This window comes from Rattus norvegicus, chromosome 7, assembly GCF_021556685.1.
Source record: "Rattus norvegicus strain SHRSP/BbbUtx chromosome 7, alternate assembly SHRSP_T2T, whole genome shotgun sequence".
Classification (NCBI taxonomy): domain Eukaryota; kingdom Metazoa; phylum Chordata; class Mammalia; order Rodentia; family Muridae; genus Rattus; species Rattus norvegicus.
In genome coordinates, this window is record NC_141540.1 from 37,077,994 (window position 1) to 37,096,293 (window position 18,300).

Consider the following 18,300-nt stretch of genomic DNA (forward strand, 5'->3'; position numbering starts at 1 on the left):
GCTATTACGTCCACAAAGGACCAAGTCTCTCAGAACAAAAGAATCTAGCTTCAATAATGCCCTCATTGCATTTAAACAGAATTCAAAAGCTGGCTAAACTCATGTTAGAAATTAGAAGGCAGAACAACCAGAAAACAAGTAACAACCGTACCAGTTAAATTTGGAATAAATCAAGGAAGAAAGAGAATCTCAAAGTGCAAAACAGACAGTCATTCCCAGAGCAGATGCCATCAGATAGAAAGAACAGACCAGGAGGCAGAGCGTGACACTGAGCAGGAAATCCCAGAGAGACATTAATGATGGAGAGCAGGGGTGTGGGGCCAGTCAAGTAGTTTTGCCTTTCACAGTATAAAAGAAAAAGGAATTAAAATACAGACATTATGTGATAATCCAAAACTGTTACCGCTTTTTCAACTTAAAAATGGAGAGCCAGTGGAGCAACATCTGGATCAGTGGTTCTCAACCTTCCTAGTGCTGAGACCCTTTATCAAGTTCCTTATGTTATGGTGGCCCCTGACCATAACATTATGTTTGTAGAGTTGGCCAGAGACATGCACCCCAAACCTAGACACTCGTGCAGCTTTGTCTCAGTGACTTTATCCAATGCTCATCCATCCTGAGGTCCAAGGGTTAAAGATCTGCAAGTCCTGTCTGCAGTTATTGCTCCTGGATGAGAGTTCAGTCAACTCAACCATGACTTTGTAAAACGGTCAAATAAAGCAGCTTAAAACGTAACGGAAAGCACAGAGAATCCCTTCCTACCCCCTCAGCAGAATTACACATTTAAATGACAAATGGCTTCTATATACCGATACGGTTCATCTGAGGGTTTGCTTGTGTTTGTCTAACGATACCAACACCAAAACCTCCAACAGTATTTTCCTTTATGCCAAAGTCAGCAGGAAAGCAAAGAGCACTGAAGAACTCCGATTTCAACCTAACCACTGTGATGGAGAATGCCACCATTAGCAGTGAGGTGGCATCCAGGAAGTGGTGAGCTTCACCTTAACGGGAAGCTAGGAATCAGGGACACCATACTGCCAAGCTGCCCTTGGGTTCTTCGTGTAAAACAAATAAATTAAAATGCCATGTTGGTTTAAGTCCTTCTGGCTTGACGAAGCTGTAAAAGTCATTAAAGCTATTAACTCTACATGACTTTTTCATATTCTGGTTAACAATGAAGAGCATGCAAGGCCTCTCTACTGTGTGCGGGAGGGTGAGGGGGGAGGAGGGCTCTTCTAGAGCTGTAGCTTGAATGTGCTTTACCCACCTCATGAAACACATTTGACTTGAAATAACAACTGACAAGCTATAAGGAGATTCCTGCCATAGGTTGGTGGGCAAACATCTGAACTTCAAGGGAACCAACCATCGGCAGGACTTGGTGTCCTCATTTAAGTCCTCAAGCAGAAATCTTGACCTTTAGAAAGTTTATACCTACTGCTAAGAATTTTTCAGTACCTAGATTTCTTTCTTTCTTTTTCTTTTTCTTTCTTTCTTTTCCTTTTCTTCTTCTTCTTCTTCTTCTTCTTCTTCTTCTTCTTCTTCTTCTTCTTCTTCTTCTTCTTCTTCTTCTTCTTCCTCTTCTTCTTCTTCTTCTTCTTCTTTTTTTTTTTTGAAAGGCATGGTGGTGGTGTTTTAAGTTTACAGTGTTTGCTGTTGTCCAAGGAAATAGATCGGCATTCAAATGTTCTTTTTTTTTTAAGACTTATTTATTTATTTTCATTTATATGAATACACTGCAGCTGTCTTCAGACACACACTAGAAGAGTGCATGGGATCCCTTTACAGATTGTTGTGAGCCACCATGTGGTTGCTGGGGAACTGAACTCAGGATCTCTGGAAGAGCAGTTAGTGTTCTTAACCACTGAGCCATCTCTCCAGCCTGCATTCAGATGTTCTTAACCTTCTGAAAACCAAAGTTTTCCAAATGCTTAAGCTGTCATGGGGACCCCACGCTAGTCTCAGCACCTTCTATCTGTTGAAAGAATTCAGAGACATACAGAATATAACATGAGAGATGGCTGGAGCTTTCTACAAAGTAAAGTTGATCCCTCTCAAAAGGGTGGGCAGGCCGTATCCCCATCACTGCAAAGGAGAGAGGAGAGCAGTCAAGGGGGCCACTGCTGTGTTGGCTTCCATTCTTAGGTATGCTTTATAATATTTCTTAATGTCCCTAAACTAGATGGAGTCCCTGGGGGCAGTTTTCCTGTTCAGTGATTCACTGGCCTACCAATCAAATAACAGAGCCAAGAAATGACCCTTGTCATAGTACGGGCATCAGTGAGTTTCACTGTTGAAACACCTAGTGTTTCACCCTAGCTTCCTGCTGTCTGTGGAGTAATTTACACTTTACTCAACCTTTTGAGTGGTGCCTGACTGTCTTCACCTTTTACTGGGCAAAGGCCCATTAACAAAGGCTGGGCTTTAACACCAATCCCCTAGAAACTACCACAGTAATGGCGCATCCTTATGTCCCAGATCACATACTTGATAACTGGATCTCTAGGAGTTAGATCCTATCTCCAATCCTTTTGGAGACCTCAATCCTCTGAATATGGAGCATGCCAATTAGACCCTAACTTTACCTGTTAGGACGCTAGGTCAGGAGACTCACCTTCCCTAGGAGGCGGTTCTCAGCAGCTCTCCTGAGGGTTCACAGAGGTCCTCACTGCTGGCCCTGGCCCAAGCATGGTAGTCTCCTTTATGGAGCCATTTTCTAAATTCAAATTTGTTCCCAGGTGACAGAGCCCAGGTTTTAAGCCAATTTGCTTTCTAGATTCAATAAATTCCAACAGTGCAAACATTCCAAAGTCATGATTCCAGGGCCAAGAGAGATGGCTCAGTGGCTAAGAGCCCTGGATGCTCTTCCAGAGGGTCTCAGTTGGATTCCCAGCACCCACACAGCTACTCAACAACTGCAACTCCAGTTCCAGGGGACCCGATAACCAGACAGACAGACAGACATGCAGGCAAAACACCAATGTACATAAAATAAAAAATAAATGAATGATTAAAGACGTGGTTCCAAAGACAACCAAATCCACCCGAAAAAGAACAGAAGACTCTTTTCCTAGGTACTAATTGAAACCTACAGGGAGGACCCTGAGGACCAACAGTTAACTCCTCTTTGAAAGGCTCTTTGCTTATGCTCGTATCTTCTGCGGTCATCAACGTCCTGGGAATTAACAACTGTATTCATCACTCTCCAGTTTAAACATCCGTAAGAAACCCCCAAGAAAGCACTTCCTTCTATGTGATGAGCACTGACATTCATCCAAATGGACCTGCCAATCACCTGAAAAGAGTCCCCTCATGAAAGCTATCTGTGCTAGAAGCTGTAGAAATAAATAAATCCTACCTGGAACTGTAGGCTGACACTATTTGGTCATTGTCCCTTCAGCCGCTGGCTACTCTCAGAGTGTCCCTTAGCTCTACCTATCTTCCCTACGATGTTCTATATCTTCTCTCAACTCCTTCAACAGGGGTCACAAGGACGATTGAGCCCACAGGAGGTGAAGGGCAGATATCTGTGAGATACTAGGTAGTGTCAGAAGCCCTGCATGAGGCAGAGGTCCTGCAGATGGCAGGGTAGGCCGACTTACTTCAATACATTACAACAGAGGAAGGAAACGTCAGTGATGCGGGTTTCAGAGACACCCCAGCGTTTACTCCCCACCCCCAAAACCTCGCTTCGCTAGCAATGTTTAGGATGCAAAGAAGAATATAATCATTTGAAGAGGGCCTTTAAATAGCCAGCGTTTTCTAACTACATATCCGTGTGAGGCTAGATTTTCTTTACTGACTTCAACGAAAACATTTCATTTCTGTTTCATTTCTGCAGATCGGCTTTAGAAGAAGGTCAGTGAGTTCGGCTCATTTTTAGAAAACCAGATATTAAACACATTTGCAGTATGTTATTTCTGCTAACTTGTGGTAGCTTTATTAATCATCTTTTTAAATTAATCAACTTTAACTTCCAGCTTTAATTTCTAACATAGCTTTATTACTTCCATACCAATAGATCTAATTTTTTAACCTTTATAAAGATAATTTTGAAGAAATTATATCTTTCCAGACGGTTATAAATTTCATAGAGCTTTTCAAATTTATTTTCTTGGCATGGAATAAAAATAAACTTGTAACAATTTAATTTTTCACTGTCGATGGTTACTTTTCTGTTAGTATTTATCACTTATGAGGAGTATTTTTATAATTACTTTTCCTAAAATATGAATTTGACTAATAGTAAGGTCCCACTTTCCCCCTAAATTTCCTATCTATCTATCTATCTATCTATCTATCTATCTATCTATCTACTTACTTATTTTTTAACACTCCTCCTTCCTCTCCTCCCCGGTCCTCCCCTCAATCTCTCCTCTTCACCTCCTCCCCATCCACTCCTACTCTGTTTTTCTTCAGAGAAGAGCAAGCCTCCCACGGATCAACCAACCATGGCATATCAAGTTGCAGTAAGACTAGGCACCTCCTCTCTTACTGAGGCTAAGACAAGGCAACTCAGTAGGAGGGAAAAGGTCCCAAAAGCAGGCAACAGAGTCAGAGTCAGCCCCAGCTCCCACTGTTCAGAGTCCCACAGGAAGACCAAGCTACATAGCTGTAACATATGTGCAGAGGGCCTACGTCAGGCTTCCTGGCTGCCGGTTCAGTCTCTGTGAGCCCAAATGAGAGCCCAGGTTAGCCAATTCTGTGGGTTTTCTTGTGGTGTTCTTGATGCCTCTGGCTCCTACAATCCTCCCTCGCCCTCTTCCATAGGATTCCCCAAGCTCCACCTAATGTTAGGCTGTGGGTCTCTGCATCTGTTTCCATCAGATTCTAGATGAAGCCTCTCTGATGACCATTGGGCTGGGCAAACAGTCTATTATGGCAGGATATCATTAGGGATTATTTCATTGACTTGTTTTTGGTTTTGGTTTTTGGTTTTATTGTTGTTGTTTGTTTGCTTGCTTGCTTGCTTGGTTCTTTTTGTTTTTGTTATTTTTGGGTTTTTGGCAGTTGTTTTTGGCTGTATCCTAGGTCTTTGGACTATCCAGCCTCTGGATCCTGGGCCTCCACTCTGGGTGGGCTTCCTCTCTATTATATGCACATTTTACATATATCTGTTATATATGTGAATATGGATAACAGCATATTTATATGCTGTTAAGTCGTTTTAAGAAATCCAACATACTTTGTATACTAAAACTAACACAGATTATATAAAAAGGAAGTCTCAACTTCATGTTCCACCTCAAAGGCATATTCAAATTAACATCATTTAGAAAGGTTGCATACTGTTTAGTTCGTTGTCAACTGGACAAAAGCTCAGGTCACCTGGAAGGAGGGAACTTCCACTGAAAACAAATACCTCAATCAGTCTGTAAGGCATTTTCTTTATTAATAATTGATGTGGGAGGGCCCAGCCAACTGCGAGTGGTGCCAGGAGATCTGGGGCAGGTGATCCGGGGGTAATACATAAAAATGTGGATTGAGCAAGCCATAGGGAATAAGCCAAGAAGCACATCCATCCATGTTCGGCCTCAGCTCCTGCCTCCAGACCCCAGTCTCAAGTGTGATAAGGATATGTAAGCCAAATACAACTTTTGGTCCTGGTGGTTACCACGGCATAGAAACCAAACTAAAATAGGTTTAAAAATAAAACGATAATTAGATACGTAATAGGAAAATGCAGAACAAAAGAAAGCACTATGTATGATCTTAGCATCTAGACAAAGTAAATTCTGGTGCCAAAGTAATACAGAAGCAGGACCTTCAGAGTATTACTGGGGATGATGCATTTGCAAAGAGCATCAGGGTACAGAGATCCTCTGCACCAAAGGCTTCTGCACATTTAAAACAAAGGAAAACATCCCCACTGTAAAAGTACAATGGTTAAGTTCTTGCCTAGCAACACGGTGTCTGCAATATGAAAACAAAGCCTAAAACTGTAAGAGGCGAAGCAGAAGCATCACAACTGTAGGTGATGTTTACCCCATCGGGAGGGTGTTAAATTAAGGCCGGGGACCAAATCTGTCCCATGCTTCTGTGTAACTGGGGAGTGAGGACTAGTTTTTATATGCTTAAGTAGTTAAAGAGTTGTTTCCATGTGTTCTTTCTTGATTGCTTCTATTTCCATTTTTAATTCCTTCAACTGTTTGATTGTGTTTTCCTGGAATTCTTTCAGGGATTTTTGCGATTCCTCTCTGTAGTTAAAGAGACAAAAGGGATGCATGAAAACTGTATACAATGAAAACGCCAGTGTCCCTAAGGAAAGTGTTCTCCGCGGGCCACTACATGCATCTGCCACAGTGGCTGCAACCAGAAACAAAAGCCCGAGAAGCTCACTGCTCAGCAGTGTAATGAAGATGGAGACCGACCCTGACCTTTCGGTAAATGATCGAGTGACAGAAAGTGTGTAATCGTAAGTACAGTGACGCTAACCTAGAGAAATAAAATGGGGCCGGAGGTGTGGCTCAGCTGCTGGGGTGCTTAGCTGGCATGTGAGTGGCCCTGGTTTCCATCCCCCAAACTGCAGAAAGCCTAGACATGGTGGCTCACTACTGAAATCCCTGCATTTGTGAGGAAGAGGCAGGTCAGAAGTTCAAGATCACCATTGGCTATATAGTGAATGCAAAGCTTAGGTTAAGTGAAACCCTGCTGGAAGGAAGGAGGGGAGAAAGGAAGGAAGGAAGGAAGGGAGGGAGGGAGGGAGGGAGGGAGGGAGGGAGGGAGGGAAATTACAACAACAGTCAGTAAAATATTTGAACACTGTTAAAATGTTCACATCAGGAAGGTTTGGAGTCAAGAAGTAGAAAGGATCTATATTGTTCCTTGTAAAATAATTAGGATAAAACTACAAATTATTGTGAAGTTATTATCTAAAGGTAATTCAACTCCAAGAAAAATATAAGACTTTTTAGAAAATTATACAACTTGCATCTGGAGGTATTTTAAGCCATAAAAGACAATTTTGAACTGAAAGAATAAGAGTTTGTGGCTCACTCTATCACCTATTAAATATTATGAGCACATTATGCTACAGAATATATACAGCACACGGAACAGAGAAGTCCCGAGGCAGGGCTGCGGTCGGGTGAAGCTACGTGTGGGATCACATGACTCACTCTGCATGGGCCAACTAGAATTTCACAAGTCACCGGAAGAATCTGAAGTAAGGAGAGCCTTTTTACAAATCCAGACGTCATCAAAGAAAATAGTAATTACTTTTCCACTTTGTAGAAGTTATTTTTTTCATGTGACAGAAGTCTTATTGAGAAAAAAGGTTAAATAACTGATAAATTATCTTCTTTATTTTATAAAATACTTCATTATTCTATTTTTTAGGTCTCTGAGGTTTGAGGTGGTTATGCAGCAACACCTTACCAGAAAAGCAAATAGTAGATATTGTCTCTCTTGTAAACACTCTTCGTTTTTGCTTTTCAAATTTAAATTAAAAGGGGGGTTTTGAGAATTTCATATATGAGTAGTGATAAATTATTTTTACAAACATTACACATACTCTTGGAGAAAAACCACGTCAATGAATCTGTGCCTATGCCAGGCTGGCTCATATGACGACGTCTCATCTCCAAGTCTGCTTGGCTAGTCTCTGAATATGACTTCATATGCCGAGGAAATTATGCAGATAAATATTATGTTTTCAGGTGGCATGAATTTAAGGAATTCCAGAGCTGGGGAAAGCAATGGCAGAAAAAAGATTAAAGGCCTCTAGAGCAGGTATGAACTCCAGCAGAGCTGCTGTGTGTCCCACAGTGAAGCCAGAAAAATCCAATGTTGCAGACAAACTCCCAATTCTACAGCTTTCTCCATAAAATAAACAAAATGGCTCTCATGGTGGCCTATTCATTTCTAGACATTTAGCTCCTTGCTTGTTTCTTTAGCTTCCTGCTCCCAATGGCATCATTATAAACCCCAAACAAGTTTCTTCTGTTTGAATGAGCCAGGGGTTCTGACTGCTGCACTAAAAGCAGCGGTTAATAGGTGTGCAGTATCCCTGGTGGGCAACATGGGAAGCCGAGTGCACCGGACAGATGAGACCCTCTCATCTCCATGTTCAAAACTGCCAATACATGGAGCTGTGTGGCAAAGGAGAGCTATGTTTGTCAGATCAAATTAGGGCTCTCTCCAACTCTTCTGGATACAGGAAGAGTACCCTGGGTTATCTAGATGGCCCAGTGTAGTAGGCTCCAGGCAGATGGAAAGACGAGACAGAAGAATGAGAAATGATGTCAGGGTGGTTTAGAGATGCTGGCTTGGAAGATGGAGGAACAGCACAGATGCCAAGGAACGTGGATGGCCTCTAGCAGAGACACCCCCTTGGGGCTCCCAAGGGTAGCAGTCTCCCTGGCATGAACTGGGAGACAGATGCTCATTTTGGATATCTCATTTCCAGCATTCATGATAAAATCTTGTTCTACGAAGCCTGTGTTAGGGCAGAAATAGTGGCTGATACATGGTCAGCAGCGACTGCTTCTGAGGAAAACTAGCAATTGAGTCAAAAGGAAGACAGATGCCAAGTTTATCCCCATATCCTTGAGTCCTTCTCTATTGAGAAAAAAATATTATCAAAATGTTTAATTAAAAGATTCTTTACATATATGACTAAAGTTATGGCCTTCAATGTCACAAAAGGAAATTTAAGACTAGATAAATTTTGTTCATTGTACAAAATCTTTTTTCTAACCGAAAGGTGACCTTTTTTCCCTCTTTATGATCCACATGTTAGAAACTGTTGAGATGGTGTGTGCTTTAAAACTGCCTTCAGGAGGACTAGGGAGGAGAGGGGAAGACGGCCTCGTGGCCTGCACTGGAGAACTTCCCTTTGCAACTGTTGCCATGGGCTGCAGCCAGAGCTCTCAGTCTTCCTCTGCACTAAGTTCTCCAAGCCATTTACTTGGTGTGAGTTCCAACCTTATAACCAGAGCGAGGTCCTGATTCCTTCTGGATGTCTCTAGACCCCAACTCAAGGTCTAGCCTACCATGAACTCCAACTCCCTGCTATTGGCTGTCTTCCCTCCCCTCTGAGGCTTTTCCACCCAGATCCATGTACACACACACACACACACACACACACACACACACACAATCTCCAGGTTAAAACAAACCCTGTTCACTTTGCAGAATTGCTCTATGCTTGACTTTAGAATGGGCAGAAGGAGCTTCCAAATCCCTTAAATCCCTTCAACAGACGGACTCTGAGTCTCCAGCTGTGCCGTCCTATGGAGGGTCTTCTTCTCAGGTCTCACATGCTGCTTAACAATATTGCCTACAGAGCTGGACGGACGACGGACTAGGCAAATAGAGGCAGATGGCAAAGCTGCATTTCTTCAGTGTCTTGACTCATTTCTAAAGAAATTATTGATGCCCTCTTCCTAGATTTTTCCTAGATGCTATCAGCTGGTAGCCCGGTCTTCAGGATTTGTGTCATTGTCAGCCCTTGGTTGTGGGGGCCCTACTAAAGGCCCTTGATTGTTTTCTTTGAGTCTCTGATAGCGCATCTTCCTGTCTATCTTCAGGAAGATGGCATCTGCTGCTGTCTTCCATGTGTCATCTTGCCTCCTGTTTTCCATGGGACTCCATCTAGTATAATAATTATTGCCTTAAAGACTGGTAGTGTTGACAGTTGACTGGTATCCATGGTGCTGTCCCTTCTTAGCATGTTTTCACATGTGTATGTATGTTTGGTGAGCATGCACATATGGATGCTCACAGGGGTACATCTGAGTGAAAGACATGTGTGAAAGACAAAGGCCGATGTTGGACATCTTCCTCGGTCACTGGCCATTTCATTTGCTGAGACAGAGTTTCTTGTTGAACTCAGAGCTTGCTGATTTGGCTAGTCAGGGTAGCTTGCTTTACCTAAAGATCCTATCATTACTTCCAACGTGCTGGGATTACAAGTGGGGCACCATAGGCACCCAGTGTTTATGTGGGTATTGTGGAGCCACTTGCTGGGACTCACACTTGTAAACCAATCTCTTCAGCCCCCCTCTCAGATTTTAGTGATCAATGAGATATTTCTTCAGTAAAATCTCTGGATCTTTGTAGACACTGGGCCAGGACAGCTCTACTTCACTGCAACTGGATCTCATCAAGCCGCAGTAATTGCTTCTATGATTCTCAAGTCATAAAGCACATAAATGGGTGGGTGGATGGATGGATGGATGGACGGACGGACGGACAGATGGACACACACACACACATACACATGCCTCCACTATTCTAGCACAGGTAGACTTTTGTCTGTCCCATAGGTAAATGATGTAGCTGTTTGGGATTTGAGTACAAAACTCATCATTCCATTTTCCTGCTACTGATTGTGCCTTGGAGAAATAAGAGAATGAGATCGCTGTAGAGAAATGGAGTAAATCTTGAACCTAGAGGAAGGAAGAACAAGTCCTGTTTCTTCAGGCTGGAAGACAAGCTGATTCTCACAAGGCAAAGCACATACTAAAGCATCAAGAGTATTCTCAGCTCTGCTCCGTAGGTCTCTGTGGTCTTGATGGAATGGCCTGCATCTGCAGCTTTCTGCATCTCATGCGTATTTAGCTGCAAGAGGCTGCATCTGGAACCATTAATCCGAAGTGGTACTTTTAATTTAAAGTGTCTTACAGGATTTAACTTTTTTATCCTCACTGAATTAACATTAAGGCCACAAGAAAAGTCAAGGCTAGAAGACGGTGTATATTTGAACATAGTTGCAACATTGGCAGTTGATAAGTGTTTTCATGCTGAATCTAAACATGGCCCCACCTTGCAAGGGCCATCATTTGGGGGTCTGCAAGACAATGCACAGAATACTCAGCAAGTGAAACCAAGCATTCTCCTGGAAATTTATAATGTCCTATGAATGCCTATGATTTCTCTAAGGATTCTGCCAAGGATTCTAGAGTCCATCTTCCACGGGTGGCTGTTTTTGTTATTACAATTCAGGTCTTGAATCGCTTTGTCTAGAACATTGGCTTCCCCTTCCATTTGGTACTGATTTTTTATCTGTCCTTTAATTCACTATTCCCCAGAGAAAACAATGCTCCCAGCGAACTCTTAGGCCACCCGATTGTCCCCAACTTTCCACAAGAAGAGATCCATTTAACTTCCGGCACATTAATCCTGATTCCAGTGATATGGTTTTCTAAAATATGGATTTGTATTTTTCAATGTGTATGCCAATTGAACAGCCCGTGGTCAGAAGCTCATGGAAGAGAAGACCCACCTCCCTGCTGTGTTTGTTCCATGACTCCTTTCTGATGGACATAGGCATCTGGTGTTGGACTTGGGATATAGCTCAGTGCTGAAATACATACTTAGCAAGCTTAAGGCTCTGCATTCCATCAATAGCACAGCAAAGGAGTGGGAAACAAGGAAGAGAGGCAAAGAACTATCTGGTACTGTGCTGTGTACACAAAACGATGAATGTTGCTCATCAACTCATGTGTGGATGAATACTAATATTATTTAAATCTAGATTAGTGAGGTTTTCTTCTGGATGCTAATTTATGCTAATGAGTAGGAAATCAAACAAGTTTTATTTGTTGTTGTTGAGCAATTTTTTCCCTTTAGCAAGTCATTTTAATATGAACTTCATGGCCATCTGTGTATTTGTGGAAATCAGGTGGGAATTCAGAACTTCCTTCTAACCCAAATACTGAAGCAAGCAGAGTCATCAGGATGCATTAATTATCAGCCTGCCAGGAAAAGACTGGAGGGCAAGATTAATATTCTTTATGCAAGGTAAAATGAAAACCAGATTCGACTTTACAACTGAGCAATTTCATAGTTAAAATAGTACAGAAGGGTTGATGGTCTAACATAGGAACTGAAGAAGCCGGATTGTTAACTAAGAAAGCTGACCACACAGAACAGAAAGCTCAGTTCTAGCATTAAGCTAAGACAAAATGGCTCACCCGGAGTGACTGACATCAATTCGTTTAGGGTATACCATCCTCCAAAGTGTACTCATGGCTGATATCAGTAGTTGATCGTAGCAACAGCTTTTCCTGTCTTACCATACAGATGCTTACGGTTCTTGGGTAAGCCAGTGGTTCTCAACCTTCCTAATGCTGTGACCCTTTAATACAGTTTCTCATGTCTTGGTGACCCCCCCCAACCATAAAGTTATTCCATTATTATTTCATCACTGTAATCTTGCTACTGTCATGAACTGTAATATAAAAATCTGATATACAGGATATCCAATATGCACCCCTCCCCTCCCCTGAGTGCTCGAGACCCACGGGTTGAGAGCTGCTGCTCTAGGCACTGACGTTACTTGCTGAGTGATAGTGTGGATTACCATCCTACAAACATTCACAGGCCTCTCACCCCTTGTCCCTGCCTCCCTCATACTAAACACTGCTATGACTAGCGGGATCAGTTGGTGGCACAGGCCTTCAGCAAGCCTGCATGATCTGACCACTGGTTCTTACCCTAGTATCTTCTGTGAACAGAACATGCTACGGTAACCATGAACTCTACAGATTGGGGCCTATAGCAGATGCTCACAGAGCATTTGTCAATCCCATCTGAGGCCTGAGGCAGAGCAACAGGGGAAGAGGGAAGATGTTAGGTGTAAGTCAGTGAGTGATGCTCAGTCCATCTCAGATGAACCTTGTTATCCCTGAAAAATTGGAGGACTAGAATAAAGTAGACACTTTATGCAGAATTAATGATGACCTGATTGGAGGGGTAGCCATGCTGGAAGCATGGGAAATGTGACCAGTTCCAGGTTTCTAGAACGTTCTATGCAGGGCCAGAGGCATTGTCTCTAGTGAACTCATCTTTAAGACACCAAGGAGAAGGGGGCACTAAGATAGAGGTGTGGGTCATGACCCAGAAGCCCGAGGTAGTCAAAGTCTATCAGGCACAAAGGCAATTATTAAAGATTTAAGAATAAAGCTTTGGTATAAGAAGGCTATCTAATTGTTTGACCTCTGCCAAAGCTCTGTGGCACAGGGAATAGTTTTGGCCACTGAATCATCTGGAAGGTACTTGGAGAGACGGATGTGGAACATGAGACCATCACTGAGGGGTGGCCTTTCAGCAGAGGAAGCTGAGCCCCAGGGTTGTAAGAAGGCGCCACAGTCAACTAACTGGACTTAGGGGTGGGGGTGGAGATTTTCAGCTCCTTTGGCTCAATGTTCAGCTCACACCAGAACCCAAAAAAAACAAACAAAACAGAGAGATCAGTCTTCCTGATCAGCGCCCCCTTGCTTCAAGGCACCCTGTAAGTGCTTAGTACATGATAAGCAGTCAATAAATATTTATGACAAATGGATGAACAAACACATAAATGAAGGTTAAATGCACTGCTCATCTGAGAGAGTCGTATTCTAGTTCACTAACAAGAGAATCAAACACAAGTAAGTAAAATCATTTTTTTTTTTAGTAAAATCATTTTAAAATAAAACAGTAGTAAGGTCAAACTTAAACTCTATCCACCTAGCATTCATCAGTTCACTTAAGGGACTGAAGGGCAGGCATACGCAAGCGATGGGGTGCTCTATTGGGGATGAAAGAAAACAGCGCAGGCTCTGCTATCGTGCAACTGATGGATGGACAGCACACACACACGCAAACATAAAAATGCTGATAAATCTAAAGAGTCCCGGGAGAGTGTTCATCAGAGAATGTTTTAGAGGGGAGGATCAAAGAAACTTCCTCAAACTAGAAACGTTCCCTGAAGACACTGACTGACCTGTGAATATATTAAGATAAACACTATGAGGTCATATCCCCCAGAGCTCTGGTATGCAGAGGCCAGTTGAGTAAGGAACGGTACACTCAGGTATGGAGCTAAGCACACTCTATTGTGGCAACTGGCCTTAGACAGGACTCTGGAAATTCCCCATTTATCTCCTTTAAGCAAAAGGCCAACAAATCACAACAGTTAAGGTTTCCAAACTCGGCTTACATGGTACACAGAAAAGATTCTGGTAAGTTCTGTAGGCATTCAAACATACCGAGTAAATAATCTGTATATGAAGACAGAAGGTCCGCGGCGGCAAACTCTGGAATGTTTGGCAATGTTATGTTATTGACTTTGTCGGTCCTGGTGCTCTTCTTTCCTATCAGGAGGTTGATCGCCAGCACAGATTCACTGACCTAGAATGAACACATTAGGATGCATATGTCACGTGGTAGTAAAGGCTATGGTTTGACTGTGCCAGCCTCCTAGTTCATGAGCCGGGAGTGTAGCACCACAATGGGGGGTGGGGGGTTGGGGGGGCTTATTTAGAGAGATGATTAGGTCAAGAGAGCTTAGCCCTGAGCATGGGGTCACCAAATAAGCTCCTTCTAACAGGAGAAGCTGTCTTCCCATTTTAGTTTTGTCCTTGCCCTGCCACCTTCTGCCTCGCAATTATAGAACTAGAATGCTCTCCCCAGGTGCTAGACCTACAGTCTCAACAACAGTGAGTCAGTAGATCCAGGTTTGACATGAACTGCCCAGTGTGGACTGTTCTGTTACAGCAGCTCAGTACAGAGATGATAAATATGAAGATGTGAATGCACAAAATAATATTTGATATACATTGTGAGGGGATGGCACTATTAGGAGGTGTAGACTTGCTAGAGTAGGTGTGGCTTTGTTGAAGGATGTGTGTCACTAGGTCTCAGAAGTTCAAGTCAAGCCTAGTGGCTCAGTCTCTTCTTGCTGCCTGATGATCTGGATGTAGATTCTGCTCCTTCTCCAGCCCCATGTCTACTGCACATCATCATGCTTCCCACCATAACAGTAATGGAATAAACCATAAGCCAGCCCCAATTAAATGTTTCTCTTTTTAAGACTTGCAGTGGTCATAGTGTCTCTTCACAGCAATAGAACTCTTAACTAAGATACATAAGAAGAACAATAAAAATCACAGTATGAAAAAATAATGTCTTCCCTGACATGTGGAATATGCATCACAGGTAAGCCAATTGGTTAGCTTTGACAATTTAATTAATGTATAAGTCACTTTAAATAAGCTACAACACCCAGCTATTAACATGCAGTTGCCAAAATGTCGAACAGGTACACATGTACATCCAACATTTCATTAAGGGAAAACGGAAAGGGTTGTGTCTGGTTACTAGTGATTATGAATGCAACACAGGTGTAGAGACTATTTCTAAAGTCTCCAAACAGACAGCAGATAGAATCCCTCCCCAAGTGTAACTTCTCCTTTCTTTCAAGCAGATTCATTGTACTTCTAGGGCAGCTGATAGATGAAAACCACAGGTCAGAAAACAGGGAGGGTCCACAATGGAGGACACAAGACAACAGGGAGGGTCCACAATGGAGGAAACAACAGGGAGGATCCACAATGGAAGACAAGACAACAGGGAGGATCCACAATGGAGGAAACAGGGAGGGTCAACAATGGAGGACACAAGACAACAGGGAGGGTCCACAGTGAAGAAAACAACAGGGAGGGTCCACAATGGAGGACACAGACAACATTGAGAGTCAACAATGGAGGACACAGGCAACAGGAGGGTCCACATACACACTCTAACCTGTGCAGCAGCTCGTATTGCGATCCAGGCCAGTGAGCTGTACATCTCAACTTGAGTGGCTACTGGTTCTTTAAAAGAACTAAGCCTTCTGGGAGAAGGCTAAAATAGTAAATAGAAATCATTTAGGATGAAGACTATCTCAGTGCGTCTTGACAAACCTCATGTCCCCAGATGGCATGCTGGTGGAATAGTATGCAGCCTTCAAGAAGTATAATATATTCTTACCATGAAAGATATTTAAAATATATCAGAAAGAAAGCTATGTTACAAGTTGAGTGCACATACGATCCTACATTTTAAAAGCATACACATATTTCTGTACATACAAGCTGAAATTACACCATCTTAAGAGTGATTATATTTTCCCTAATCTTCTATACTGAGTTTATATTACTTATGTATTAAGTTAATAAAAATATCTTTTCAAGTGATGTCAAATTCCATTTTAATAGGGGTTATTTAGACTAAATATATTGGGGGCAAAAAAAAAACAGGAATGAAAATACCCAAATTTGTTCCTCTTTTCTGTTGGTTTGACATGGGTCTCAGAGCCCTGCCAGCACCAAACTCAAGACTCCTCAGTGACTCAGTGGCTTTAGATATTGGATTTTGTTATGGAAAAAAACTAAAGAGATTTTCTAACTTCATAAAATAATGGAAAATAAACCACAAATAGACACAGTTTTTACCTTGAGTACATATCTTTACCTACATGTATAAATCCACACACATTCACATATACACATATATATTCAATTTTTAAACACAAGTTTAATACTACAAAAATGAACACAAAAAACATAGTAACTTATATTTTTAATGATAACCGAAGTAAATAAATTTTAACTCGGATTTTAAGTAACTAGACTAGGCATGGTTGTACACACCTTTAACCTCAGTGGAGGCGGAGGAAGGTGGATCTATGGGGCAAATTCCTGGACAGCCAGGGCTATACTGTAAAACTTTCTCTTGAAAAAAGAAGAAGAATTAAGTAATTAGACCCCTATGTTTTAATTTTTTGATATTCATGTGTTGATGATTTCTTTGTTTTTCAAGGAAATGGAAGAAGTGAACATATAGTTCACTGAAGCAGGCCAATGATTTCCTTCTGTCTAGAAGGCACATGGGAAGAAATGAGGTGCCAGGAAGGAGGAGCCACTGGGTAAAATGGTCTGATGTGGCTGGCCACTCTACATGGGGAAAAGCTTGGAGAAAAGGATATCAGGTCAGACTTCTCCATGAGCAGTTGAACTGTATGACTCTGCCCAAGATAAGGCCCCAGAGGGAACCCTGTGGGCTCTAGAGAAGCAACAACTGCTACCACCTTAATAATCCTGAGCAACTTAACTACTGCAGGTCTGAAAGCAAGACTGCCAGGGAATGGAGGAATCCAAAGAAAGCTGGATACAGTTACTAATACAGACACTGGGAAACACACCCACTTGTAATTAAGAGGAAAACATTATGAAGAAAGCTGGACTTGGCCTGGAGAGATGGCTCACTGGTTAAGAGCACTGACTGCTCTTCCAGAGGTCCTGAGTTCAATTCCCAGCAACCACATGGTGGCTCACAACCATCTGTAATGAGATCTGATGCCCTCTTCTGGTGTGTCTGAAAGACAGCTACGGTGTACTTATATATAATAAATAAATCTTAAAGAAAAAAAGGTTGGACTTGGGCTCAAAAGAGAATTTTAAAATTCTTACTAGGGAAAGAACGTGATGGGCTTTCTATTTTAGATGGGAAGATGTCAACATTTCACAGCCATGGGACCAGAAAAGAGAAGGAGAAAACCTATAATGATTGGTAATGAAGCCATAAAAACATATTTACTTATAAAAAGATGTGATCCCATACAGAAATCCTTAGATTCACACACACACACACACACACACACACACACACACACACACACACACACACACGCTCTATTAAAACCAATGAACATGCTCCGTGAGGGCACGGGATGTATAATTTAATGATACATGTGGATCAATTACATTTCTATAAAGATAATCTGTGTCCCTGAGGTCTTAATATTGTTATGACAAACTGCTACCAGATTGTACTACAGTGTCAACAGAATTCCTCAAAACAATTCTCACTCGTTTTTTTCTTTGCACAAATTGGGTAGTAGTCTGGAGAGTGTGTGTGAAAGATGTGAAAGTCTCCAAGTACCAAAAGAATTCTGAAGGTGAGTCATGGGGCGAGAGAGCAATGCGCTCAGAGACCCAAAACCTTACCACAAGCTACAGTAACAGAGAATGAAACACACACAAAGATAGACTCAGAGACCAGTGGGTTCTAGGGGATCTTCAGGTATGCCGCTCAAAACACAATCCATAAAAAAGAAAAAGCTCATCCCTGAAACCTCATAAACATTAAAAACTCCCTTGTCTCTAAACACCACAAGCCTCCAGTTGGGGAAAAATGTGTGTGAATTGTACATCCATAAGAAGTCTAGAATAGGGGCTGGGGATTTAGCTCAGTGGTAGAGCGCTTACCTAGGAAGCGCAAGGCCCTGGGTTCGGTCCCCAGCTCCGAAAAAAAAAAACCAAAAAAAAAAAAAAAAAGAAAAGAAGTCTAGAATACAGGACAAAAGTAAAGAAAACCACCACAACTGATCTTTCTCTTTGAACTCTTTTCCCTGCTTAACGGCTTGGGAAATTCCATTCCTGTTCATCTTTGAAGTCTTCTACTATATTCCCAGGAAAGGGAGTCCGTTTGTTCCCTGTCTCCGCCTTGGCATATTGTGTTTGTGATCCTTATCAAGGTATCATTCTGTTG

The 18,300-nt window shown here is 42.1% G+C and overlaps 1 protein-coding gene across 2 annotated transcripts in view; it reads right to left on the bottom strand.

The window, feature by feature from the left end:
• Window positions 1-18,300, bottom strand: part of Cfap54 (cilia and flagella associated protein 54) — a 283,006-nt gene that overhangs the window by 63,038 nt on the left and 201,668 nt on the right. For both annotated transcript variants that reach the window (XM_087557147.1, NM_001447141.1), the window contains 2 exon segments: window positions 15,514-15,612; window positions 13,977-14,118 (listed from right to left, as the gene is read on the bottom strand). In XM_087557147.1, the coding sequence (XP_087413273.1) occupies window positions 13,977-14,118; window positions 15,514-15,612 (241 nt within the window).